The sequence below is a fragment of the Catharus ustulatus genome, chromosome 8, assembly GCF_009819885.2.
Source record: "Catharus ustulatus isolate bCatUst1 chromosome 8, bCatUst1.pri.v2, whole genome shotgun sequence".
Lineage (NCBI taxonomy): Eukaryota > Metazoa > Chordata > Aves > Passeriformes > Turdidae > Catharus > Catharus ustulatus.
In genome coordinates this window covers 24,912,973-24,938,858 of record NC_046228.1, presented here as the reverse complement: position 1 = coordinate 24,938,858, position 25,886 = coordinate 24,912,973, and the positions used below count along the sequence as shown (strand labels likewise).

At 41.2% G+C, this 25,886-nt stretch overlaps 1 protein-coding gene across 1 annotated transcript in view; it reads right to left on the bottom strand.

Annotated features, from left to right (window-relative positions):
- CSGALNACT2 (chondroitin sulfate N-acetylgalactosaminyltransferase 2) overlaps window positions 1–25,637 on the bottom strand; it is a 33,504-nt gene extending 7,867 nt beyond the window's left edge. The window contains exons 1-4 of the mRNA XM_033066360.2: window positions 25,540–25,637; window positions 8,845–10,093; window positions 1,320–1,536; window positions 688–789 (exon numbers count right to left, since the gene is read on the bottom strand). Of these exons, the coding sequence (XP_032922251.1) occupies window positions 688–789; window positions 1,320–1,536; window positions 8,845–9,508 (983 nt within the window). The 5' untranslated portion in view covers window positions 9,509–10,093; window positions 25,540–25,637. The remainder of the gene's footprint in view (window positions 1–687; window positions 790–1,319; window positions 1,537–8,844; window positions 10,094–25,539) is intronic.
- Window positions 25,638–25,886: the final 249 nt, after the last annotated feature.

Sequence of the window (25,886 nt, the reverse complement as noted above, 5' to 3'; positions counted from 1 at the left end):
TCTAGTCTGTGTCATGGAGGAGCCTGGCCAGCATCCTGAGACAGGGATCACACCAGAGTTCAAGGGGAACAGGCTCCCAGCTCAGGGACAAGTGCAAGAGCTCAGGGAGTGAAGAAGCCCCTTGGCTATAGGGTAAAGGATGCTGACCTGTCCTATCTCATAAACCATAAAAAGACACATTCAGGAATTTTACATCCATACTGATGTAATGCTACTGCTGAGACAGCCGTGATGAACCATGTTTAAAGTCATTTTACAGCTGAGAGTAAGCACAGGCCTACTTGGACTACTACATTTCTCTCCCTTATTAAATAAAACTGTTTCTACAGTGAAGTAGTTATTAAAATGTACATCCCAGCTCCAACAAACTTAAACTTGAATCAAGCTGTTAGCATGACTGAATATCCACTGCAAAACTCACCCCTGTTGTTTTTTGGACTATCAGATAGAAACCTCAAAGTCTTTCCTGGCTATAACTTGATTGCTAGTAGTCTTCAGGAAACCTTTGCAACCTAAGCCGTAAAATGGCAACCATAAATAGTGTACAGTAAATAAATAATAAATTTCCTAGTAACCTGTAATGGAGTATAAACTTTATTTGGTTTGTTTCTCCATTCTTTTTTAAAATCTGTTTAAAATGCCAATCAATATTGTCTGTACTGACTACTGTTGCATTGATACACTTACCTAGCTACAGATTCCAGGATGCCTTTTACTTCTGACAGACCATCCTGTCCAAAGTACACCACTGTGAGGTGAACACGCTTATCCTGATGAATACACACATCCCTATAAGCACAGATAAGCTGATATTAATAATTATTTGCAGCACAACAAACAACCTTCAGGTACTTCAAAGCTACTGCACTAAAAAGTATTAGCAGATTGAAGTATTCTGGTTAGGCATCAAACGGCTTCAAAGAAAATATGGAAAGATGTTCTCTCTCCACTCTTCTTTCCTCATCTTGCCCATTTAAATCAGAATGTTCCAATACTGTGTGCCACATTCCAATTCCATATTTTATAAACAGAGACTCTACAAGCGATAAATACAAAAACTACGTTCAAGATCATGTGTCCTGGTTCACAATGATCCTGCCATCTGATCATTTTGCTGCAATTTGAGAGACTCTTAAGCCCTTTTAAGAGGAATGTTTCTCCATACAGTAGGTTCAATTACAAACATCCCAAGGCAGTTGCACACAATGTTGGAATCATTAGCTCTGTTGCAAATCAACCAGAACAGGAATTCATTTTTAAAAGGAAACAAAATACTGAAAATCAGTATCATAGCTCACTATATAGTCTCATGCACCTACCTAAAGTTTTGCATAAATTGTGCAAATGCCTCAGTTCTTCCAGCAAGAGGAACAATCACGTTAATGATCGATTTAGAAATATCGACTGTTTCACTCTTCACTTTCATGAGGGGTCCAAAAGGTCGGAACAAGGTGACATGCCTGTACTCCATGCCATCCATCTTCTTATAAAACAGCTCATACTGTGTCCCCTTGTCTCTTTCTGTACGATAGTAACCTGAAGAATAAGTCATACAAGTAATGTGTAAAGTCAAAGATCCCAGCAGTTGTATTTCAGAAACACTTATTTTCCCAAGAACTAAAGTGGAGGCACAGCTTCTGTGTTGCACCTATGAAATTTCCACAAACTGTTATTAATCACAATCACCCTTCTACGATTGTTTCTCAGGTCTGATCTAAAATCTCACATGAACTTCAGCTTCCTCTGCTTCTTACACACAAAAGGTTTCACGGTCCTATGCCAACTGTTCAGACAGAATCAAGAGTTGGGTCTATCCAACAAGAAGGGCATTCAGCTATTTGCTATGGAACAGGATGGCTGAAATCTAACATTGCCTGCTCTTAAGTCCTTCAGTAAGAATCTAGCCCTGAGCTAGTCCACAGTAAAATCTGAGATCATCTGGCCAGTAATCAACACAAGAAAAACACAATTTGTTCTGTGGGCAGAACAAATGACAGTAACTTGCTTGACAAAGCCTGCAAAATCTGACATGTGGCATCTAAACAAAACAAATGTGTGATAATGCTGGAATGCTTTTAAATTGTTTTCACTGCTGACCAGTACTACACACCCATAGTCTTCTAAGGACATAGGTCGAAGTTTTTATGTGGCTGTCACTTTTTAGACAACAGTTCTAGTTCCTCCAGAAACAACTATCTGTTGAGAGAGATTTTACTCCTAATGGGTAGAAAAAAAAAATCTACCCATTTCAGAACATGGTCCTTTAACTTAAGGACCATCAAGGAAGGAAATTAAGCCAGCAGAATCTAATTTTACACTACATAGGAAAGGACTGAGGCTCATCTGTGGTTTTGACCCTACTAAGCTCTGTGTTGCTAATTCCACATCTATGCTAACCTGAAAGTAAGAAATTACGACAGGAAAAATCCTTCAGCAAAAATGCCTTCTGTTCATCCCATCTCTGCTCTCCTCTCCCCAGTAAGGAAAAGTTGTATTATACAGAAGAACCACAGGCCATACCATGAACAGGCATTACATTCCACTTAAGTGGCCACCCAGAACACAGAGAAAGTTACAAACAGCTGCATATCCCCAAGTGTGATATTCCCATGTTCCCCACCCTCACATGATGCATTTCCATTCACCTGGCTGTCCTGAACTGCCCCTTCTCCAAGCCAGTCTCCTCAGCAGCTGGAATCCCTCCCAGGCCTCCCACCCAGAAAGCAGCTGGTGGCAGGCCACAGAGCACACAAGCCATACTGGCAACACAAAAGGTTCTCTTTCTACCCAGCATTGATATTCTGTTTGTTGTCCTTTTTTTGCGACTGAAATCAACACTAGACAAAGAATGTGAAGGAAGCAGCTCTCAGCCTTAGAGCAGCTTGGGTTTGACTCTCTCAGGAACCAGAAAGAAAGGATGATAGAGCTTTGTGTCTCTCCCTATGCCCAGGCAAGTATTCCTCATATTCCCTTCCCTTGCAGTACAAGAAGCAAAAAAATGTGTACACCACCCTGACCTAACTTCTTTCTCTATATCCCAGATTCCATTTACAAACAAAGAATTCTTTCCTTAATCTACCCTCTGTGTTCCTGTGCTCCAGACTCCATCCCCACATCAAACCCAGTTTCACTCACTGATGTTCCCTCCCTCTGCCCAGCAGTCTCTTTTACAGCAAGCTCCTTATGCCCCTCCCATCCTCAGCTCCGTAATCCATTCTGTCTCATGCACTGGTACACCCAATGGGAAATGTGCATCACCATCACAGAGGGGCTGTGGGACACAAGCTGGTCCATCACAGTGGAAGTCAGTGATGACTGAACCTCTTAACTAAGAGGCTTTTACCCTTTGAACAAAGTTCTGCAATGCTCTCCTTGAAAAGACTGAAATTCACATTTATGCCTTTGTCAGCACAAAGATGCTTAAGTATGCACCACATTTTAATGCTTATTTTCAAATAATTATTTATTACAAGCACTGAAAATGGTGTTTCAAACAATGAAAGGCCACAATGCCGACTGCCAGAAGCAGCAAAAGATTTTAAATCCCTCTCAACCCTTTTCCATTCCAACCCTTTGTGCTGCACAGTCCAGCACCTTAGCTTGAAAACAGCCTCTTGGTTAATAGACTAGCTGATGCACCACAATGCTCATACATCATGTTCCCATGTAATAGACAGCAAATACTTTGTACCAGGACTCCTGGGGAAATCACCATTCAGTATTTTATATTTTATTCTTTTCTCTGCTATAGCTGTTTACAGATAAAAATACCATTTACAATGCAAGAGAAATTTTTAAAAAGCATACCAGCTGCCAATAGTGTATGTTTAATCAAACGATAATCCCAGAAGTCAGTCTAAAGCAGAAGGTTGAGAGTAAAAATTTCTAGATTAATTTTTTAAAAAGTAAACAAAAGCAAAACCCACTGCTGCAACTTCATAAAGACCTTAACACACAAATTCAAATCTGAATAGTGCCTTGCCAGCATTCAATTGTTGAAATACAAGACTGCAAACTTTGGAATCTCAACATGCTACTAGAGCCACACTTCTTTTAAATAGTATGTACACCTCGAGTTACTCTCCTTGCTATGAGCCAGCTTCTGTTGCTAATCTACTAATTTGAAAACTTCTGTGGGACTAACGTTTCTATGCACAGAAGCCAGATTTGAGAAGAGCCAGATTTAAGAACAGAAAAAGAACCCACATCTGGTTTACTTCTTAGAGTATTCAGGTTTTTAACACTTGGAACTGACTCATTTAATAAAACCTGTTATCTCACCTTCCAACTAGCACACACTGGCTGCCATCCAAAATAGAACTCCACAAGCAAAGCGGGAAAAAGCAGCAGAAATAATTTAACGGCTGCTATTCCTGGTCCATGAAGCTTTACTCCCTTTGCAAAAGTTCTGCTTCCCACCAAACAAATTAAATATAGCAACCCTGGTGATCAGTTACTATCAAAGCCAAAAAGCTGTTCTTCTGTTGTCTTGAATATTACTTGCTTTACAACCACCAAGAAGTGTTTGGTCTATGGAAAACAAAGATCTCGTGTTTTTGGTGTGCATTAGAATTCTCCACTGAAGTTACCAGGACAGTGCCCAGTTTCTGGTCTTAGGCAGCACACAGGGCAGGGGCTGTTTGCATGATAAACAGTCCACACTGTTCTATGGATGGCAAACTCTTGCAAGCTTGCAGCACGGGAAAAAAAGGATTTTTATATTCCAAGGATGGGTGGGGAGTTTTCCTTTTCAATGACGACCTAAAGAAAGTTCCTAGACTTCACTCAGTTCCAATTGGAAACACAGAAGCAAGAGAAATGGACCCAAACTAGTCTACAAATGTCTATGCACTGCTAGACATTCAACAAAAAAACCTTTTTAGCAATTAGCTAATTGCTAATTAGCTCGTGAAAACATGCTAGTGCTTCTATTTTCCAAGAGTTAATTTTAAATGTCTGTGCAGTGGAAGAGCTTTTAATCTCTTGATTTAAAAAGCCAATTACACTGATAAATGTAAACCCAAATAAGCCAGTTACACTGATAGCGAAATGTGTCCATGAGGGCTCCTCAAGGCTCCTCTATCACCATCCAAGACTCAATGTCACAAGCTTCCAGAGAAAGGGACAGACAGAAGCAATACTATTATTTCCTCTGAATTAATCTCCATTTCTCAACATTATCAAATACTTATCTCAAAGAAATCTATTTTTAATGGAGGACTATCTCAGAACATGCAATTCAGCAATTAGGTTCATTTTTCATAATCCTAAATCCATTCATTTGTGAAGATATGTAAAATTGCATATTTTATCGTCTCTAGGGATACTTTTCATCCACGGGAAATAGGATACTCTTGTTTCTCATACACTTAGATCTAATGTAAACACTAAGAAAAAAACAACTTCAAAGTGTTTCTCAAACAGCAACTGCAGAACAAAACCTTTTTTCAGGTCAGATTTTTGTTCTGTTAGTATTAGAGTTCTGAAAGTTTCATTATGGGTTGCTGCAAAGGAAAACAGGTACAGCAAACAGAGCTGAGAAATTTGATGGTTTTCTCTTCATCAGCAGAAAAGTCAACTGAGCTTTGTGAAAAATAATTTGAAGTTTTCAGAAAGTATCTTTGTAGTTGTAATATACACTTAATTTTTTTTTTTTTTACTTAGTGTTGTTGCTCAAAGCCTGCGCAATTATGATGTGGCTGTGGCAGCTCTGCCTTATCACAATTCCAAAACAGATTTGGATCATCACTTTGTCTTGCAACGCTAAAAACATAACATCAGTTCAGAAAACACTTTGCCAGAGTGCTTGCTGTTGTGGATACAGCTTCCTTGCACCACTGGCAGAAGACAGAACCTCTTCCTGCAGAGCCTACAGAGGCTGAGCATGCAGGAAAGTAGCTGCATGAACAGTTAAATCAAGGACACAGAGCAAAAATGCAGAGTGGCAACAAGAAAGTTGGCATCCATCAGCACATGTTCAGAAATTTTATGGCCTGCACAATATTAAGAGTAATAAAAATCATTAGATTCAGACTACCACAAGTATTACTGGCTAATTAAGCATACTTTTTCAGAAAAAAAGTTTATTTAGGAAATCCCTACTTTTAAAATAGAAAGCAGATCAATTTAAAATTCAAGCTATTAGTACTTCAAGTTACTCTAATGCAGATAAATCCTGAAACAGAGTAAGAAAAAAAATCTTGATGTTTTTTCAAATGAAGACAGTGGTATTTCACTGACTGGGCATCAGAGGCAACATAAATGCTGGGACAGAACTTCAGACATATTCAGCAGACATTGAAAGACATCATTAAGTAAACTCGTCTATAAGAAAAGATATTCTAAACTTATTTAAACAGTCACCAAATTCTCTATGGAGAGAGTACCTGAAAGTACATATCACAAAAAATTACATGGTTCAAAGTTTAGTCTACTATTTCACAAGTCTAGGAAAAGAGCAGACACAATTCCCAGAACCAAATAGTGACCTATATAAAAATAGCCTGTTGAGTTAACAAGTTAGAACACTTTAGAATAAAAATGCCTATTTTTTTGTAGCACAGTTTTCTGGGTGACTTTTTGGATATAGAACTGCAGTAGTTTTGAGGGAAAAAAATCCTGCAAGTCAGAAGATACAATCTACTTATCTATACTGAGCATAAAACATGATGGTTATGTGTTAACTAATGCAGTGCCATGTCTTCTCTTTTGTCCCAGAAGAAAAAAAGAAAAAAAAATCCACACACCAAGTTTCTCAGCCTCCAGTTTCAAATTGCACAATATTCTAGCTTTAATCACAAACCACGTATTACAAAATAATTACCAACTGAAGAGGATGTAGAGCTTAAATTATTTGCTTCAACTGAAGCCAACTTTAAGAAACTGTTTCTCTAAATGAGCAACACTAATCCAACAACAATTCTGATGTGCTGTTAGGACAGTTAGTTCTGACTTCAGTGACACACCAAGTATGCTATGCAATTTGATCCTACCAGTTTAGGACTGCTTAAGGGAGCATTTTATAAATAGAATGGCATCAGTTTCCAAGTGGACTTCCATCAAAAGGGGATGCACAGGCAGGGGAAGCAGAGTGCTAGACCTGTTTTTGGGGCTGCAGGGCAAGGGACCTACAAATACCAACACTGTGGGGTCTGCTTTTTACCTCAGCTTTCTGGAAAAACAGGGATGGGGAAAAATATGGTAACATTCAGAAGATGCTTTTTCTTGCTGGCTACGTTAGCCAGTAGTATTTGCACACAAAAACCCACAGAATACCCACACAACCCACAACTTCTGTCTGAAGTAAGGCACTAATAGATACAGATAATGCTATAGCTGGTTGCTAACTCACTCATATGCAGCACTAAAGATTTGTCTTGCTCTGTAGTTCCTGTAACCCTGTGTTTAAAGTTACTCTATTTACAGCAAAAAGAAATTAGCTTGTTTTCCAAAAAAAAATACTGGTGTGAACTGAGGCAGAGCTATGAAATATACTTCTAAGGTCCTAGAACTATTTGCTTTCTTGAACGCCTGTCATTTAAGGCAGTACACCGAAAAATCAACAGCTATTTCAGTCGCGGTAAAATAAAAATCCACTAGAGTACAAGCAATATCTAAAACAGCAATGGAAAAGCAGCTGAATACTTCATGTAGAAATAAAGCACAAGAATGACTACCCCTGGAAAAAAAAATAGGGTTTTAAATTGGAACTGTACTAAGAGCCTAACACAGGCTGTGTTGCATTGACACAGCTGAGTGGATTCCATGCCCTGCACCACCTTCTGGAATGAAGAAGAGTACTTGCATCAAACTTTAAACACAGTAGCTGTTAAAAAGCAGAGACTTTTTCCACTACAGACCATTACATCATCTGAGACTGAAAGAACCCATTATTTCAAGGTCAATAGTACCTTTCTCCAGCATTATTAAGTATGTTTGCTTAATAATGCAGACATCAGTACTAACTCCAGAATTCCTTCTACAGTAATGGTCTTACAATATGGTCCACATTTTGGTTTTTAATGGCAGCATGAACCCTATTTAATACTGTAAGTATAAAGAAGAGGTACTAGGGTAGTCTTTGATAATACTTCCCTCCATCACACAAGACCACACTTTGAAACGTACCTTTTATGGGATTTGTCACTACTGCATCTTGTAAGGGCCTTACTAAGTGTTGACAGTTTAACTGTTACCTATGCCTTTATAATAATGTGTGTTCTGCAATTAAACTTACAGGCACTGAGACAAAACTGAAGAGAAAACAAGAGAACAGTTCAAGGCTGCACAGCTTAGCAGACCCTGTAACTGTATACCATGAAAGGTCTATTCAGGACACCAAGTTCTTCAGCTGACAGCCCCAGAACTTTGCCTACCTCTCCCTCCAGTATGACTGTGCCAAACTCTGAGTCAAATACCTGAATATTAACTAGAAGTGGCATAGGAGTGAAGAAAAACCACACAGCTTCATACTGGATTGCTTAACTAGTCTGCAACAAGAGAGATGATTCAATTCCTCCCACTGCCGCCAGTTTCACTGAAAGTCTTTCAGTTATTTAGTACCATAAGCAGCTGTGTCACACTGTCTGGCTACAATCAGTTACAAATGCATCCTTATTTTAAACGGATACAGTTTCCCCCTTACACCTCTTGCAGTGAGCCTTTCTGAAATGCGTTTGTTACACCACTAAAAACATAAGATAATGAAGCAGTAATATTCTCATTGTCAGAAATAAATGTTCTTATTGTGCAATTACTCTAAGTAGGTAAAACACCTATAAGTACAAACACCATTAAACGCCTGTTGTGCCATTCTGTAAGGGGCTGGGAAGCATGTAAACATACCTTCTATAAAATCATTTTCACTATATAGCTGCCTGTCTCCTACTCCATCATCTTCATCTTGTCCATCTTCTTCATCTGGATTATTGATAACTTCTAGGCCAGCCTCGATAACTTCCACCAATTCATCTCGTTTATCCTTTCTAACAGGTTTCTCTTCTGGATGCCGAGTGAGCCCCATCTCCAACTGGAATACTTTCATGGATGTAAAGCTCTCAAAAGGAATGACTCCATACTCACTAGGCAGTTTGGCCCCCACGCTCACCTCAGCTTTGTCAATCTGGGAATGAAGAAACTCTAGCAGATCGTTGGATGTTTGTTCTTTGGTGCCCTGGTAGTTCATACCATTGACCTTCGGGCTCTTTTTTTCCTGCAGGGACTTCAATTTGTCACTCATTTCCTGAAGCTCTTGCTTAAGCTGGGCAATCTGACGTTTTAGACTGGTAGCTCGGTTTTGATAATGCTCTTCTTGTTCCTGCAAGAGAGCCTGATAGTATTCTTTACCCATGCTTTCGCCTACGACACCAGGCAGCGATCCATTGCCATCTGTCTGCGGAGCACACTCCAGTAAATACATGAGTAAGACTAAACTGAATAGTAAAGCAAGGCCCACCAATAGCCAACGAGTCCTGGCTTGAATTACTAAGCCTCTTCTGGGCATTCTCATATTATTTCTGTTTTCAATCCTAAAAAATGACTTATCTGCTCTTGCTTTCCAGGGGACATCACCCCAGACTCAAAAACTTAAAAAGAGAGAAAACACAAGTGTAATAGCTACTACAAGTTCTGGTAACATAGCTGATGAGCAGTTTTCAAGCTTTGCCTTAATCAAGTATCATTGCAGTGATGTAAATCCGAAGCTCCTATGTCATCCATAACCATCAACTGTAAGTCTGATTGACGCCATACAATTTGTTCAGAATTTCCTACCCCAAACAAAAAAACCCTGCAAAGTGGGAGGAAGACGGAAGACACCAGCAAGGAATCATATTTCCATTTCCTAATTCAGCCCTAGTTGAAGTGGTTTAGCTTATTTGAAGTTTTGTGAGGGAAATCCGCAAAAGTAATTTTGTAAGCATTGAACAGATAGCAATTTCCCCCCCACACACTTGTGTGACAGTAATCTATAGTTCAGTAATAGTAATTTTTTCAGTGGCTAGTCTTGCTTTTCCTCTGGCACTCGAGAATTTTATTCCATTTCCTCTCCTTTCCTTGGAATCTGTGGTTTGAGTCAGCACAATGAAGACAGAACCTAAAATTAAAAGAAAGGTGCATGTTAGAACTACAAAACAGTCATTTGAGAAACACATGAGCGAAGTTCTACCATACGCATGCAAAAGACTGTTGGTGGAAGGACTGAGAAAGGGAGAGAGAAAAAACCATTTCTTTCCTTTGCATTACCCATCCACAAATCCCTCTGACACAGTAGTCTGGCACACAGTAATATGGACAGTCCAATAAAATGCATTTGTCATACAGCTTGCCAAAGGGTTCCTCTAGTCTCACTACGGTTTGTTTCACATTTGTTTTAACTCCCCCATTCCTTCTTGGGTTTTTTGTTTTGTTCTGTGGGAGGGAAAAAAGACACCAACAAACCCCATCCCTTTCCAACTCCTCTACACTAAAAAAAAAAAAAAAAAAAAAAAATACAAGAACTATTTTGAAGCAGCAGAAGCTCTCAATTTCATTTGCTTTTACTTTAAGTAAATATCTTTCAGGGTATAACTGTTCAGTCATGAATAAAGTATTATAGATTTAAATATCAAAGTTTACAGAAACTGCATTTCAGATTAAGTCAAATTCAACAAAAATTAAAATGCAAACACCAATCCCTGATTGATGAAAGGGATCCTGAGATAATCCATCTGCTAATATTTCCACCTTCTGATATGGTTAGGCTAGCAAGAAGAGGCAGTGGTCACAATCTTAGGTGACTGACTAAACCAGCCTAGAGGGAAAGACCAGAGAAACAGACCACAGTTATGCCAGAGGGGGATACCAAAAATCCTACTCAGCACTGAGAGTCAGCTAAATGTTTTATGGGCTTCTTCAATGACAGCATAAAAAAAACTAAGAAGTAAGCTCAATGCATGTTAGTCTACTTTCAACATTAATAAAACATTTTCATTTAAAATTTGCTTGCATAAAATAAGTGAAGCTCATTAAAATTTATCCAGGGACCTATTAACTGTACATCCATTTTGACTGTGTTATGCAATTAGGGTTTGGGGGAAGTTCTGAGACTACCAGTTTAGTTTCACCATCCTTATAAGACCAGAAAAAAATTGCTCCCTCCCATATTCCATCTGTATGTGTTAGACAGACTTATCTGGCACTGCCAGCTGCCATCCAGCCAATCCAGTGCTGACCCTGCAAGTCAGTCAGGGTACCACAATCCTGTCCACATGTCAGGGTGCCACAGGGCCATCCCCACGTGTTCACAGCAAATATCTGGCACTATGTCTCCCCAGTTGTGTCTTTGTGACACTGCTCCCTTCCAATTCAGCTTCCAGCACCAGGATACTGCTCCAGTGCAAATCAGGTCTGATCAGCATCTTCACTTGCAAGAAAGCTTCAATTACAAGGCCTGAAAGATTAAGTGACTTATTCACACCACCTGCAGCAATGCCTGCCACAGCTGATTCAAAGTTTGTGGGCATATCATGCACACCAAGTTTGGCAAGAGCTGCACACCTTGGAGTTGTCCAGCTGAAGTCTACAGGACTGCTCAAAGCAGTTTTCAGTATTAGTAGTGCTAAAGTCCCTGTTCATAAATAATTTACAAAGATTATGTAGAAATTCTCAATACAGCAAGATTAAAGGCAATTACTCATCTGAAACAGAAGCTTTTGGAATTCATGGAAAGCTACTGGACACTTTGATACAAAGTAAGTAACAGTTTTATCAAATGAATACTAGATAACATCCTTTCCAGTCCAGACAAGCCAGAAGTTAGTCGCTCCTCACTGAGCAAACGCAGCACTATACAAATGCAAGTTGAATGCCTATAAAGAGTGATCAAACCCAGATGTATCCTCAGATTACTGACCAGGGTCCAGATGTGAATCAAGGGAGACAGAAGAAAAATATCTACAGGATAAAACCAGTTCAGAGAAATGATACAATATCATCCCAAGCTTTCTTTAGTACAAAGATGACCATATGGCAGTTTTTTACATTTCTCACTGAATTCCTGTTCTATTATACTGCAAGAGGTGAAACCACAACTAATAGCACAAAGAACCACAAGTTCCTTTAAACCTCAGTAAATGCTAAACTGTACTAAAGCTACTCCATGCAGAAGCTGACACATCTTCAACCAGTAAAGGCATATTGAAAAATGATGAAACTATCTAACTTGCATAAAATATAAGTAAATCAAGCCCCAGCTATTCTAATTGTTGTTAACTGACAAAACGATACCCCTGAACATGGAGCATTAGTTCTAGCAGGCTTTTGCACTCAATTCTTGCTCCACCAATAAATTGCTCTGTGCTCAACTTTGAAGAGTCACTACATTTCTTTAGGTCTCATTCAGGTCTTAGAAACAAGGGAGAACAGATCTCCTGACATGGCATCAAGAGGACACAATTTACCAGGAGATTAAGATCCCCTCAGAGAATAGCAGGGGGCAGTGACAGAACTCTTGTTCTCCATACCTTTGCTCACTGTGGCCAAACAGACTTCATTGTGGTAAGCATGGATTAGGGAAGTCAACACGCCCCCGCGGGGGCTCCCTGCTGGATATCTGCAGATTGCTGGCCCTTCCCACTGGCACTTCACCTATTTACAGCACAGGCTGGTTGGGGGAGCACTGCCCCGAGGGGGGCTCAGGGAAGAGATACAATAAGCCATTTCTGAAGCAATGGGAACTACACGAGCCAGGTTCAAAAGAGCTCACTGCTACTTTTCCTTCTAGGCTCTAATTATTCCTTCATTAGCTGAAACCCTTTATCTATGGGCTAGTGACAATCCTATTAACAAGACAGCCTTTTTACAGAGTCGGGTATTGCCTATTCACGTTTGACTATTTTTTTTTTGCAACACCATAAAGAACAGGCGTTTTCCCACTAGAGCTCACCGTGGCCTTTAAAGGCCAGGGATGTTTGTGTAACCAGCTATGTCGAACATTAAAATTTTAAATTGCACATGGAGAGCTGAATAGGTAAGTTAGTTTGCTAAAGCAGTGGGAACTGAGTGAATTGACTTATTTTTTCCTTTCAGTATTACTTCTGCTGAGGGAAGTCATCATAAAGGAGTAAGACATTTCATCTTGAATACTACAAAGAATGCGTGAAAGCAGTAAGAATCTTGCTTCCTTCTTATTCCATTGCAAAAGGAGGGCTTATAAGCACTCTATTTCACACAAAAAAAAAAAAAAAAAAAAGGAAAAAAGGGGAAAAAAGGAAGCCCTGTTTTTGCATATTTACAACCCAAATTTGATATGAGTTTGGCCTGGCACAGACCTATTTGTAGAGTACAATTACAAGAGAAAGCAGGCTGTGAAACCCCAGAATAAACAAAAGCACATGGGATGTTAGGGCATGGGTGGGACTCAATGATCTTGAAGGTCTCTTCCAACCTAATGATTCTGTGAGATCCCAAAAATCACAATAGGGAAATTAATTGTAATACTCATGACTCCTGAGTGAGCACTCACTCATACATGGAACACTCTGAAGCTTATAAAAAAGGACAGTAAGACTACCTGGTAATAAGTAATCACAGAAGTCCCTGGAATTTCAGTGCTGAAAGATTAAGTTCCAGAACTGTAAATTGCACATGCTGGCATTTAACTTCATATCAGTTCTTTAGAACTAGTCTATTTGCAGTAGTCTGTATGATCTCTAAAGAATGAGACATCTGAGGCTTATATGATGCTTATAAAGATCTGCAGGTTTTCCAGAGGCACCTGATTGTTAATTCTTTCTGCATTTCCAGGGCCTTCTGTATATTCAACAATAGAAATGTTTCTGTTTCTTACAAAGAGTTCATTGTTTCTCTAAGCACAAGGGAACAGGCCGGTATGCTAATTGAAAATGCTTTACATTTTTTAAAATTATATTAGCATTCTGCTCTTGTTCCTTGCTGCAAAGGATGAGTACATCTTACTGAAGTGGGGAAGCATTCACACTTGAGGCAGTGACCTAATTCAGTATGCACTTGGCTTCACGCCAGACTGTGGGACATTCCTTGTGTGAGCATGCTTTACTTCAGACACGTCCCTTTCATTCAGCATGCCCTCATCGGTCACTGTTTAGCTGCTCATGACATTCCAGCTGAGAGTTATTTTATTGTTCATAATTTCACCCAGAAGCCACAGATATTCACAGTCTTAAGCCTCCTCCACACACATATTTCTCTTCTTGGCAAGTTATACAGTGAAAACATAAGGTCCAATCTCATCCCTTGCATATTCCCTGCTCTTTCTGAACAACAGTGCCATTGAGAACAGAATAGCTTTGAATGCTAGAGGAGCACTGGGCACACCTTTATCCTCTCACTCGCTGAAACCAAACACAAGGCAAGTTGGGCATCTGCCGTTGCAGACAATCTTTGCATAAGCCCCGGAGTGAAAAACCTCAAACCATACCTTAAGTACACATCAAAACATCACTGCTTAGACGGTCTGCTCAGAAAAGAAAAAAAAATTGTCCAGGGTTTTATTACACAGTTCTGTGTGAGCCAGTACCTAAGTTAGACTTGCCAGCTATTAGGAAGAAAGGAAGAGTGGAAAAAAAAAAAAAAATCACAAGAATTAATTGCCGAAGTTCTCACTTTCTGCAGAAAACTAGTCAAGAACCTCACCCTCTTTACACACCACAAAAAAAGAAAAAATCTTTTTATGACAATTCTGCCATCTGATATGCTTTCAGCTATGGCTCTGCCTCCCCAGCACACACACATATGCCCTGCTGGATGGGAGAGAAGTTAAAAGTCACTATTAACTTAAGGAAAGACAATCTGCATTCAATAAAACCAATAGGGAAGTGAAAATAATCACAAAATATTTTAGACCTTACCAGTTTCACATTCAATTCTGAAAAACCTGAAAGTTTTGCTTGTACACATAGCAACCACTGCCCACTGATCAATCAGATCAAGCACAAACAGCAGCTTATTTTCAACTTTTTGAAAGTTTAGAGTATAACACACTGTTCAAATTTATCCCAACACCCCTCTTTAGCTGGTAAGCACTGAACTTCAGCTTTACTGCTCTCCTTACTTGGTTGACACCAAAAGGAATTCTTCAAGGTACTTCTTGATTTTCATCATTTTCTTTTCCTCTGCCAAAGCCAGAGTCCATGGGGGAAACCAGGGGACAACAATGACTATACACTGATCACTGAGCATCTCACTTGAGTTTTAATGAAGGACATGGGAAAAAAAATGAACAGTGGTGAACTGTCCACATTATGAACAGCCTGTGATGAATTTTAAACTGCTCAAGCATATCAGCAATAGGTAACTTCAGGCATTTCTTCAGTTTCTAAATGGGAAGGAAAAAGAAATCATGCCTTTGGCAGAAGGGCCATTCTAGAATTCACAGTATACCAGGAATAAGTAATTCAGGCACTGGAATCATAGTAAAAAATTACTTCAGTGAAGGGTGCAACAATCACAGGACTTATTACTCAAAAAATAATATTCTCCATGCAAATGGTTTCTCTTACAAAAAAGCAACATTGTTGTTTTGCCAGCAGAAATGCTGTGCTCCAAAATAAAACTAAGACCAAACCTCCACAAATTTCCACTGCCACATTAGAGACTGCAGTGTGCAGGGAAGATGTATCAGGTTTCTTATCTCCCTTGTTTCACATGATAGATCAACTCACTCTCAACGCCACGGAGAGATAAAATCAATAAAAACCCCTGCCTTTTCCAAGGACCAGATCTGCTTATTAATTACATCTCTTCAGGATATGCAACTGAAGAAACACACTTTGTACTAACTTTCAAAACACAGAAAAGAGTAGGGTTTCATTTTAATAGTGGTGTTCAATCACATAGAAATGAAGAACAATCAAGCAGATCATACTCTTTCCAACTTGCCCAAACCCTCTCTTGCAATTTCTGCCTCAGTTTCAAGTTCCCTGGAATGTGTTTTTACAACAGCAACACAGGCCACGGGGGCTGCAGGAAAGACCTGTCCTGCTCATGCACCACACTCCTTCCCTGCCCCGTGTATGTGGCCAAACAATAAATCTGCTTGCCAAGCTGACAGAATAGGAAATACTGTGGGGTTTATTGCCTCTCTTCCCAGAGAAAGCAAGCAAAAGGTGATATCCAACAACCTAGAAATGGTGGTATTTTTGCCCTAACAATACCTGGAAAAAGCAGTCATGCTGTCATCCTCAAAGGAAATATTAACTGTACTGTAGCGGTTTAAATGCAATTCTTTCATAATCTACTGTGAAATAACAGGCAAAAAGAGCAACCTTTTGCTGAAACAGTTTTATCTCCTATAAGTGGGAGAACAAGTTATCACTTGTCCCAGCACCTTGCTGTTCCTAAACAAAACTAAATCCTTTACATAGTTAAGTGGACAAATGAAAGAACAGTATTATTATTTACTTTATAACTAATCCAAAGTAAGCAATGAGCTTATGAATAGAAGCCCTGCTCTGGCTTCAGTGAATCCAAAGCAAGTCCAGTTGTCTGGAAAATGCTGAATTAAAATTGAAACTTGAAACCTGACCAGCTACACCTTAACCACACTGGTCAGTATTATTCCATTTCAGATAAAGCCAGAGGAAAAAAAGTCAACTCACAGTCACTTTATATGAAGAGAGGCATCTGCTTGGCAAGAAAAACTAGGTAAAACGTCCTAGGTAGGACCAGCTGAAGCAGTTTCATTTCCTTGCTTGTTTTAAAACTATTATCAAACTGCTATCATGAAAAGCTCCTCTACCTTCAGCTTTCACAAGACAATAGCTTTTCTATATGACACAACCTTTCCTATCACTTGTATTATTCAGCTTGTGGGTTTCTGCACTGCTATTCCTGTGAACAGTGTTTCTGTTGGTGCTATTCCTCTTTTTAAATTTGGCAAGAAAACCACAAACTCCAAGTTTGGTGAAGCATGTCTTCTTCCCCTTATTGTCAGGGAATTAAAGGAACAGCAGTTTTATATGACTAACTTACTGTCCCTAATTTGCTGGTTGCTGGAGTTCAATCTAGAAATAAGAACAGAAGTACAAGAGCTACCTTAGCACAGTTACCAGGGAAGATCTTTCTCCTGGTATTCCAAACATCTTGTAAGCAATGTTTTTCACATGAGTATTAGGCAAGAACCCAGTCTACTTTTACAACAGGCTTTGTTAAGCCCTTATTAAGTCCACACAAGGGGCTGCACAAATTATAACACAGCAGCATCTGGGTTCCTGGGCCAGGGCACAACCATACCCAGCAGTCTGTCCACTGAAAGGTGGCAGAGCTTCCCAACATCCCATGTAATACTGCACACCCCATCAAGGGAAAAGACTGTGGAGGACAGCTAAAGCAAAACTAAATCACACTTCTTACAGCAGCCACAGCTTATCTTCAAGGATGCACAGTAATCTCTATTAGACCACATGCTGAGAGATGTTTATACTTCTTTCTGTAGGATAGAGCAACAGCTGCAGCAAGAGGCAGAAATTAAACTTAAGATGCCCAGCAGTCTTCAAAAAGATAATGCTGTAGGTAGGGCTTTTTTGCACTGAAAGCAGCCTGTTTCAAAAGGACAGAAAATCAGTTACACTTAGCAACACAGCATCACCTTGAATCAAAGTGAATTAGGAAAGATGAAATATTCTTTAGGCACCTAAAATATCTATACAACTTAAAAGGCCCCAGCTAAATATTTCCCCCATACAAAATGAGCATGCTTCCACAAATGCAACAGTGCAGTAAAAGGTAACTGGTGATCCCAGCACACCTACATTTACACTGATGCCATGTTCTATTTATTAAAACCCATCACTGAGAATGACTGCAGCCATCCACTGTGGAATGGTAGCTGGCAAAACTAAAGAGATGAGAATAATGCGGTTTTCTTACCATTGCTTCACCTGAGTTTCAAATCTAACTACATTCTCAGAATCAAGTTGTTTTTCTGTTTTCTTAGATCTCTCTGTCATCTACTTCTCTATATACAGAGATCAAGATAACATAGCTACTGTAAGTTAAGCATAGTGAAAATATAAATGACAATCTATGTAAACTCTTGAGCTGTTTTTCAAGGGTAATTATCATTCAAGTTCATACACTGAACCAGTGGAAAACTTCTCATTGTTGGAGGTAAGAATAAAGGTCATGCATGCTCTTTCCTTGTACTGTAAAGCAAATCTGAAAATGCTGTAGAGCAAAACAGATCCTGTGAGGCCCTCACAGGTGGTTCTCACATGGAGATTTATTTTCCTTAAGTTATGAAGAGATGGAAAAGGACAGTTCAGAAGAGATGGAAAAGGACAGTTCATACCCAAAGTGTTCTTTGTAACAGTTGCACAGCAAACTGTCCAGCATTAAAAAAAAAAAGTTAGAGACTTAACGTGGAGGAGTTGATTCTTTTGCCATTTTTTGGAATTTTTTTCCTATGGTAGGAGTGACAATGTTTTCAAGGATGTAATACTCCAGACTATGATGCAGCTGTAGCAGCTGAAGCGAAAACAGAAGTTAAATTCTCGAGTGCATCCAACTTTCTTCAAAATACTTTCAAACCTCTACAATATCTATCTTGAAAACAGAAATGGTTATGGGAAACTGATTTAAATTCAATTAAAAATTTATTTGACAACTATGCACCACAACAATGTTCTCACTGAAGTTATGACTTACTGCAAAAAATTTTGAGGGGTACTTGGATCAGGGAATATTTGTACCTAAGTCTCATCAGTGCAAGTTTGAAGACTCCTGGAGTGACCACTGGAAGACATTTCTGTGCGCTTTGTCCAAGTGGTAGCTCAGCCCGAGAATAATGAAAACCAGTTTAAAACACTACTTTATCCAGAAATCCTGGCAAAATGCTGCTCAATCACCCTCAAGTTTTTCTTAAATGAAACCAAATCAGCTAGCTAAAATTCACATGTGATTTTCAAAAATGTGCTCACTTTGCTATTCTTCAGTCCACAACCAAAGATGGAAGGAGGAACACAAACTATAAATGTTTTTAGAAAGGCTAAAATTCAGCATAAGCAGTTCAGGTTCTGCTCTCAGCACAACAAATCAGCCACGGATATGTCACCAGTCATGAAAGCTGGATGCCAAACAATTGAGAAACATCTGGTGCATTCCAGAAGCACAGCTTATGTCATCTGTAATTTTTCAGTTTGACATTGTAACTAAGCATTAACTTACTCTTAAAGGACTAGCAACACCAAGCTTCATCGGAAGGAGAAAAGCCAGCAGCTTGTCAGAACTATCTTGATATTTTCCTTTACTGAAAAAGCTGCCAGTATGAACAACTAGAAACCTCAAACACTGAACACTCTGCATCATGTTGCTTCACCTCTCTTGTTTTGTTTTTCAAGTCCCTGAAGTCAGTCTCTGGACCACTTGAACCGCCTTTCCTCCCCTTTCTTCAGGAAGAGATTATCATAGTTTGAAAGGGAGAGAAGCCAAGAGGTTTTGCAAACCTCTGATAAGTTTTTGCAGGTTCCTTGCACTCTTTTGTTGTGCTCATATTTCACTACTGTTTTTTTCTAACTTTTTTTGCTTGTTTTGCTTCTCAGGAGGGACACACAGGTTGTTACTACTGGCACTCGTCAAAAGTGCTATATTTAACACATTGTTCTACTGGCAACAACTTCTGCTACACCGTTGGAACATTGGTTTAAAGTTGTTTTTTTCCTTCCCTTAGTGTCCCCTCGCAGTTGATTTAAATCCCTATCACTTCCACCTGTCCATCTAATAGAGTTCAGGACCTTAAACTAAGGAGGAATTCTGAAGAGTTAAATGCAAAAGAATTTGAAAACACTGCATTATGCCTAAAATCTAATTTAAAAAATCCAACATAAAGAAACGCATAGCAGCACTTCATAGCAGAGGCTAATACAGTATTTTGGATGTTAACACCAAACACTGGGGGCAGTGGGACAAAGTTTGCCCTGCAGAAGCATCTTACTGGAGCAATGCTTTGACTGTGCTGGGAAGAAACCTGCCAGCCTCTGTCCAGCCAGCACCGACTGCAACCAACCCTTATCCTCCTGCCTCACAAATTGTATGTCTCTTCTTCAGAAGACTCCTACATGTATCAGGAACTCACAGAGCCCATGAAAGATAGACTAAACTACTGTCACTCCTCAGTCTTAATTTTTACTCCACTAGAGCACAAGACATGCAAGGCATCTGCTGCCCCTGGGGCTGCGAGCAGCATCAGCAGTGCTGACAAGTGCCATCCTCTTTGACACCACTGCTTGGGGAAGCCTTCAAGAGACAGCAGAAGTGCTAACACGAGTCATCTGAAAGCTGTCACCCAAAACACTCTTACAGGACAGATTTTAGTTCACAGAAACTTATGACTTGGATCAGAACTGTGGGTTCTCTCTCAACGGTGCTCAGGACTAACACTTTGTGTTTCTACAGTGTGTTTCAAAACACAAGCTCATTTACATCATTTCCTCTGCTTTAATTCAGCAGTGTTCCCAATAAGCTTCAATTGCTTCCTGTGCATCGCTGCTCAACACCTGCCCCTGCAGCAGCAACACAAACTCCACCCAGAACTCTCTTAAGTATTATTTCTGCTGTTTCTACGGAGAAGACACAAATATCACACACCAACACCAGGGTAGCAGAAAATCTGCCTGGTTACCCATCTGGCTGCAACTGACTATCACACACAACACACTACTAACACAACAGCTACACACAGAATTAGCTCAAAACCTCTGTACAGCAGCACCTCAGCCATTAGCTTTAAATTTTCATGTCTTCCTGCAATTACACACCTGAAAGGCAGAAACTGTCCTTCCACGTCTCTGGCAACTGGCATCGGAAAAACTAGGAGGGCCCTTTTCTTCACGTGATTAACTGGGACTGGTGAACACAAAACTGCTGTAGGTTCATGTATAACTTCTTGGAGAACTCAGGTGCCCTATAATTTTGGTGTTCTATGAAAGCACTCATCTCTTGTCTTGACAAAAAGCACAGTTAACAGTGCAGACATACTAACCTCATTTTATGTTTGATGTTCATTTGTCAAAGTTAAATAAAAGAAGCAGGTGTCTATATAAAAGAATCTCATCTGTTCAGCATTTTTACTTGCAAGTATTGTATTTCTAAGCTACTTTTAACTCCTACCTGTTCTGCACTGTATTATTTTAACTCAGAACATGTGAGAACCAGCCTGGAGCTATGTTCAGCAAAAGGAGGAGACTCTTGCTGGTGACAGCCATTGGAAGTACATGGGCAGGACCCATCTCCTGAGGGTTTGTTAGCCATGAGAGAATTTTACTTCTGCTCTACAACTGGCATACAGTTTCCTTGAGCAGAAATTCCCTCCAGTATGCCAGAGAAGTGCCTACCAAACCCTCCCCCAGCATCAGCCCAGCCATGCCTATGCTGCTGGGACAGCTAGAGCACTGCCATTCTGCACACTTCTTTAGCTGCCAAGTGTGTACTTGTACTCAGGCTCCCACATTCCTACCCCTCCATGTATTGAAGCAATGCACTGATGGACATTTTAGGTCATTTCTGGCCGTAGGAGAGGAGCTGATGGGAAGCCTCACTTTTGACAGCAGGATGCACATGGTGGCTGTTGGGTGCTGATCCGTGCTTTCCGGAGAGCTGCCCCAAGTGACTTCCCTACCAGAAAGCCCAGTACCACAAGAGAAGAATCCTCTGCCAGGAGCTGCTTCACCAATGAAACACCACCATTCAGTACAGAGGAGGAAGAAAGGTAAGAACAAAAGCCAGACAGACCCACCCCTACCACCCACTCACTCCACCAGTGAAAGAATCAAAGTGGGGAAAAGACTGAAGTAAAACAGAGGCAGTTCTCCCCTGCTGTCATCAGTGGCCAACACTCCCCTCAAATGCACCTCCCTAAGGAGACATGGGCATCCCTCCACTGCAGGCTGTGCAGGGAGATGGGCTCCACACCAAAACCTTCCCAGGAACGCAGGAAGGGCTAAAGGAAGCAATCAGACCCAAGGGCATGGTGCTGGAAAGCACCTACACCGTAGGGAGCCACAAATCAATAAACAGGCCAATCACTACAGTCACTTTTTATTACAGTTGGAGATGATTGCCAGGAAACAGACTTTAAAAGTACATACAAGATTTCCACACAAGATAGCCTCCTCACATCATCTGATTTGGATTCTCTGAACTTCACTCTGAAACACCAACTCCTGTTGATGCACTTTCCAGAGCTCACATTTGCACTCACAGCTTGAAATAACCTGCCAGTTTTATCAACCTGCTTTTAGAGGATTTGGTGTGTGAATAGAGAGCACCTTTAAAAACCAGTAAGGTTAAAGCAGACATTGTTCCAACATATTATTCCACCACACCTCATTCAGAAATAAATGTGGAGCAAGTGGCTCCTGCCAGCATTACCATAACCCAGAGGTGCAGCACAGGCAGCCCAGTGCCAGCAGAGAGAGTGCAAGCTTCTCACAAGTGTGTTGTGTTTCCACATGGAGCACCTTCAAGGATTAGGGGGAAAAAAGCCATTTTCCTTTCCCCTTGAATCTTCCATCTTTAGTGACGACATACAGCTTGCAAAAATTACCTTGTTACTCTTTTTAAAACAAAGTTTCTCAGCTAACCACAGAGTATTAAATACCCAAGAAATACTAAGCTGAATAACTTGCCAGTATGCATTTTTAGGTACACACAAAATACCTGCAGCATTACAATACAATTTTTTTAAAGGCCTAGATGAAAGCAAAAGCTAGCTGCACCCAAAATGGACCCCAAAACCAGGGTCTAAAATAGGACCCTGTTCAACTGCTTTTGCACCAAAAGGCACTCATGACTGGAGGGTTGCAACTTGCAGAATCTTTCCTGCCCTCAAAAAAAAAAAATTAAAGAGCTTAATTAAAAAAAGAGAGAGATTTAGAGTAATTGCACACTTTCAGTTTTGGGGTTTTTTTAATGAGCTATAATATTAATGGATGTGTTGGACTTTTCTAATCATCATTCAGAATGAAACTGTTCTGGCAGACAGTAAGAAGTGCCCTTCCACAAATTATTCTTACAAGTTGTGCTTCCAACTCAGAAATAAAACTATATTCCCATTCCCTTCAAAATGCATTCTATTTCTTCCATAAACATCTTGTGAGTTCTGGTCTCATTCCCCCATTTTCAGCACTAAGCTTAAAAGACCATAATTAGATACATAGATAAAGCACAGTTATTTGTGGTTTGGTCGTTTTTCTAAAAACAATATGCTCCTGAAAATATTTTCTTCCCATTAAGCCCCTTGAGAATATTTTTTTTATTTTTTAAAGAAAATCTTGTACTCTTGAAATCCCTGGCTATTTTCTACATTATTTTTCCAGAAGCAAAATTATTATGGCTTTTTCCCATACTTTTATTCTGGAGGGCTGATCCTTTAGAGGGCAGATGAGCTAACAAAAAGCCAAGGACATTATAGGTTCCAGCACTTATCCAAAGCCAGACTTTCATCCTACCTCTGTGATCCTGTTTCTGCATTATTTAAGGAGAAAATACTGCAAGTCATGAAGCTTGCTTCATAATGACAGGCTGCTTCAGAGACAAGAAAAATATTGTGCAATTTGTTTTCTGCAGTGACCTCATATTTCTCATACCCACCCTCCTGGGAGTTTAGGTTTGTCTCTTTTAAAAGTTCAGGTGATTCTGATGGATTCTTTCTATAAAGATGTCCACAGAACATTTCTGGTAAGCATGAAGTGGCAGACTGTGATGCAGGGGTTGAAATTCTTGTGCCAGATATGTTTGTGCATTTTCTTGGTAGTGGAGCACAGCTACTTATTATTTAACTATGCCCTCAGATGTTGTTTCTCACTGACTTGGGAAGACCCATATCCTGGGGTTGGAACATAAAAGCAAAGAATTTAAATTCAAGAGTAATTTGGTGCAACTTCTACCACAACGTAGCAGCTGTACCGACAGGTCTGGGGGTTTATTTTTTTCCCTTTATTCCTTCCTTAAGCCTGAGAAAGATGCTAAAACAAAGTCATGGGAGCAAGAAGGAAAAGAACCATTCAAGATAACTAATCTTAATCACACTGAAGCTTTCACATGTTTTCCCCAGCAAGAGACAAGCTACAGAATGTTTGTTTGGGCTGTACAGTCATGTACTTCACCAACCACTGTTCTTCCTCCCATGTTCAGCTGCTGATGGTTTATGACAGTGGTGCTGTAGCAATGCTCAGTGTGGGTCTCCTGATATTTCTGATAAGGACTTACTGACAGAGCCTCCCATAGAAGCCTCAGGGTGTAACTGAGGCTCGTAGCTAACACCCCTCTGAAAAACACATCTACCTCTACTGACAGCTACCGGGAATATTTCCAAACTGCTGTCTTTGGTGCTCCTTGGGGACCCACTATCTAGCTAATAAATAAAGGGAAGCTAGAAGTTTCCTTCCAACACACCGAAGCAAGATAGAAACTTGCAGCTAGTGCATGCTGGAAAAGAAGAAACTGTCCTACGAGGCCCAGCGTTACAGCCTCCAAGGAAAAGAAAAAGAGGGGAAAAGGTATTTTTATTGTATGACCTTAACCTTAATGAGAGATAGCGACTCAGTGTTGAAACAACCTCTCTTTTCTGCAATTCTTCTGAGTTGCCCGTGAGAAGAGAATAAAGCTAGTCCTTATCCATCATCTACAAGTTTAGCAAAAGAGATCAGTGTCTCAATTTTCACCTGACAGAAGGACTTCAGGAGAGAGAAACCACAACCAAACAATAAAACCACAGAATAAAGTAAATACAGATTACACTTCACTGAAAACATGTACTATCAAGTTTAAATTTCTACGTACTTAGGGTTAAAAACGGCCTTGCAAATTGCAACACCCCCGTTTCTGCTTTAGCATTTCTGAATTAATTGACTGGTGACAATTACACAATTTATTTTTACGTTCATTACCAAAACGCTCCAACTCTCACAGTTTGTGAGAGCACAGAATTTACCGAGCAAGAACGCGTCTGACAAAAACGAAGAGGTGTAAGCCGCAGTTTAAACAATACCCAACACTTCACTGAGGATAATAAAGCCCTCTTATCATCATTTCCCCAGTTCTGGGGGTCTGGTGGAAGGAGTGGGGGTTTCTCGCGGGCCCAGCAAGCCGAAGGGCCGGCACAGCCCGGCACAGCCCGGCCGGCGCTGCCGTGCCCGCTCCAGGCTGTGCCGGGGGGCCGCCCGCTGCAGCCCGCTGCACGAACGCTGCCAGCACGCCCACGGCCAGCGAACACAATGGAAACGCAGCCGTGAGGGACACATTCCTTTTATTGTAGAGACAGCGCTCCGGTACAGCCGAACGGCCCGGTGTGCCAGGCCGCCGCGCCCGGCGGTCGGGGCAGCCCCGGCGGAACCACGGCCGCTCGGTGCGGGCCGGCCGCAGCCCGCTCCGGGCCGGGACACGGGGCCGGGCCCGCCGCGGGCTCCGGGGCGCTGCACGGCACCTTCTGCCGGAGCGGGGAGGGCCGGCCGAGAGCGGCGGGCAGGTGAGCGGTGAGGGGCCGCGGAGGAGCGGGAGGGCGGAGGGGCGCGGTGCCGCCGTACTCACCGCGCGGGCCGGCGCGGAGCCCCGCCGCACTTCCTGCGTGCTCGGAAATGAGCGGGCGGACCCTCCGCCGCGCCGCTTAAAGGGGACGGGCCGGCCGCCCCCGACCGCCCCCGGGGCGGGACCGGCTCCCCCGCGCAGTCCTGCGGGGGAAGCGGGGCCGCCGCACGGCAGCGGGGAGGGGCCGCGGGACCTCCCTCAGTGCCTCCCTCAGTGCCTCCCTCAGTCCGCCCTGCGGCGCCTCCGCTCCCCTGAGGCGGGGGCGGGCCGCGCTCCGCTGCGCTCCGGGAGCGGCGAGCGCTCCGCGTCTGAGGGCGAGAGCCTGGAGCGTGTCCGTGCACCCTCCGCAG